Here is a 2,422-nt window from a genome sequence, read left to right on the forward strand (position 1 = left end):
CTGCAAGAAGTGTCCCGTTTCCAGCGAAGCTCCGGATTCTTCGGGATAAACCGTCCCGGCACGACTTCGTGTCTGAACACGTCCGCTCGGAACTCTGACACCGTTCAACTCATTTGTCTCTTTCGGTTTGAGCTCCAGCAGGAACCTTGGAGGAGGAGGAGGGTTGACATTTCTTGCAGCGCCCCCTCCTGTGTCCTCCTACCCGCCCCCCTCCTCCTCCTCCCCGGTATAAAGCTGAGGTGTGACCGCAGCTGCTGCAGTCCAGAGTTCAGCAGCTGAGTGGATGTTTTACTCCCTGTTGGTTTCTCTTTTTTTTAATCTCTAGCAGAGCGCTGACACACAAACAACGACTTCACTTTTGTCCCGGAGCGTTGTTTTCTAATTTCTTCAGGTGTCGCTCTCCGCTTCCTTTTGGATCCGTTTGGACTTTACGCACTGATTCGGACCTGCGGCGCATCGTGCCCTGGACGCTCCGACATGGCGCGTTTGTTCCTGCCGTGTCTCCTGCTGCTCGTATCGGTGCAGACGGTGAGTAGCTCTGACAGCACCGGAGCTCGCTTCATCTGTTCCCTCCAGACGCGCGGTGGCCTGATTGTAATTTGGTGGTTAACGGGGGACGCGTGCGTAAAAGCGCACGACTTTTACGCACGGCTCCAACTCTCCTCCGTTTTTTTGTTTTTTTTTTGTTTGTTTTTTTGTTTGTTTTGACCTTAACCAGAATGATGTCTCTTTATATGCTTTTTCTATATGGGCCCTAAATTATATTTATTTATTTATTATTTTTTAACATTTGTAGGGTACCCATCAGGTAAAACATGCAGACTGTGGAGTCACAATTATGTTTGTGAAATAAACAGTTTCCGGCGCTTTGTAGGAATAAATTGGCTGTTTTTGTGTGTATTTGTGCATTTTCTCCACCACCTTCTTGCATTCAGCTTCTCTCCCGGTGTCTGACCCTCTGTGCCCCGCTGTGTCCCCCTCCCTCCCCCCGCAGGCTCGCTCCTCCGGGGTCTTCGAGCTGAAGATCGACTCGTTCACCAGCTCCCGCGGCATCTGTCGCTTCCAGCCGCAGGACTGCCAGATCTTTTTCCGCGTGTGCCTCAAGCACTCGCAGCACGTCATCAACCCGGAGCCGCCGTGCACGTACGGCACCGCGCTCACGGAGATCTTCGACTCCAACGCCATCTCCGGGAGCGCGCCCATCAGGGTGCCCTTTCACTTCAAGTGGCCGGTGAGTGGCGGAAATCACACGTCGGGTTCTAACGACGCGTTTCACATTAACCTGACAAAAGCGCGCACGTTTCCTTAAAGTCCACGAGCTGCTCGACAGATCTGGGTCAGATGATTCACCTGCAGCACATCTGGCGACTTCTGCATGTTGCACTCTAATAAAGGCCGAACCTGACCGTAAACGCTCCTTTCTCCTGCTTTTCAGGGCACTTTCTCGCTGATTATTGAAGCCTGGAACGCGGAGTCTAAAGGTCTGGAGTCCACAGGTAAACCGCTGCAGTGCTGCTGCTTCACCGCCAGGCGGCGACAGCAGCATCACATGGACACTGGTCCCTGAGCATCATGTTGGGCTTCACACATGCGGACAGGGACGCTCACTTCTGACGCCCAAATAGTTTAGAACTTCTATATTTATTCTAAAGGTCCTCACTGAGCTCCGCACATGAATGTGATGCGGACAGATGATCACATCTGTTCTCCCAGATCCTTCATCCGTCCTCTCATCCCTCCAGAGAACCAGAACAACCTGATCAGCCGCCTGGCGACGCGCCGGAAGCTCACCGTGGCCGAGGAGTGGTCTCAGGACGTGGACTTCGGGAACCAGAGCGAGCTGCGGTACTCGTACCACGTGGTCTGCGACAAGTTCTACCACGGAGAGGCGTGCTCGGCCTACTGCCGGCCCCGGAACGACACCTTCGGACACTACACCTGCGACGACGACGGGAACCGGCACTGCCTGGAGGGCTGGAGGGGCGATTACTGCTCGGACCGTGAGTTCTGACCCAAACACTCTGACATGAGTGCACATTTAATGCAGAACAAAGTGTTTAAAGATAAATAAAAAGTCACATTTCACTATTTTACTCAGAGTGGTTCTTTAATGTCCTCTGATGAGTTTATTCGTCTCATGTTCAGGCTCCAGTGGTGCAGTTTGGTCACAAAAGTTCATTTTATTTTGGTATAAATGACTGAAAATGTGGCACCAACGTCTCCAAAACATGAGTTCAGCCTGTTTTCTTACAGTAGTCCTCTTCCTCCTCCTCTTCCTCCTCCTCCTCCTCCTCCTCTGCTCTCCCTCCATTTCCATCCCAACGTTTCTTCAGACTGAGGAGGTGAAGAATGGGACCTTTGGCGCTTCATTTTTTTTTGTCCTTGAAATTGTTAAGTCAAGCAGTTGTCAACGCCATCACCC

At 52.0% G+C, this 2,422-nt stretch overlaps 1 protein-coding gene across 1 annotated transcript in view; it reads left to right on the top strand.

Moving 5' to 3' along the window:
* The first annotated feature begins 303 nt into the window (after window positions 1–303).
* The window catches only part of dlc (deltaC), a 19,907-nt gene continuing 17,788 nt past the window's right edge, over window positions 304–2,422 (top strand). The window contains exons 1-4 of the mRNA XM_008301266.1: window positions 304–528; window positions 995–1,231; window positions 1,436–1,496; window positions 1,743–2,000. Coding sequence (XP_008299488.1) covers window positions 478–528; window positions 995–1,231; window positions 1,436–1,496; window positions 1,743–2,000 — 607 coding nt within the window. The 5' untranslated portion in view covers window positions 304–477. The remainder of the gene's footprint in view (window positions 529–994; window positions 1,232–1,435; window positions 1,497–1,742; window positions 2,001–2,422) is intronic.

The sequence above is a fragment of the Stegastes partitus genome, unplaced genomic scaffold (assembly GCF_000690725.1).
Source record: "Stegastes partitus isolate 25-593 unplaced genomic scaffold, Stegastes_partitus-1.0.2 Scaffold1651, whole genome shotgun sequence".
NCBI lineage: Eukaryota > Metazoa > Chordata > Actinopteri > Pomacentridae > Stegastes > Stegastes partitus.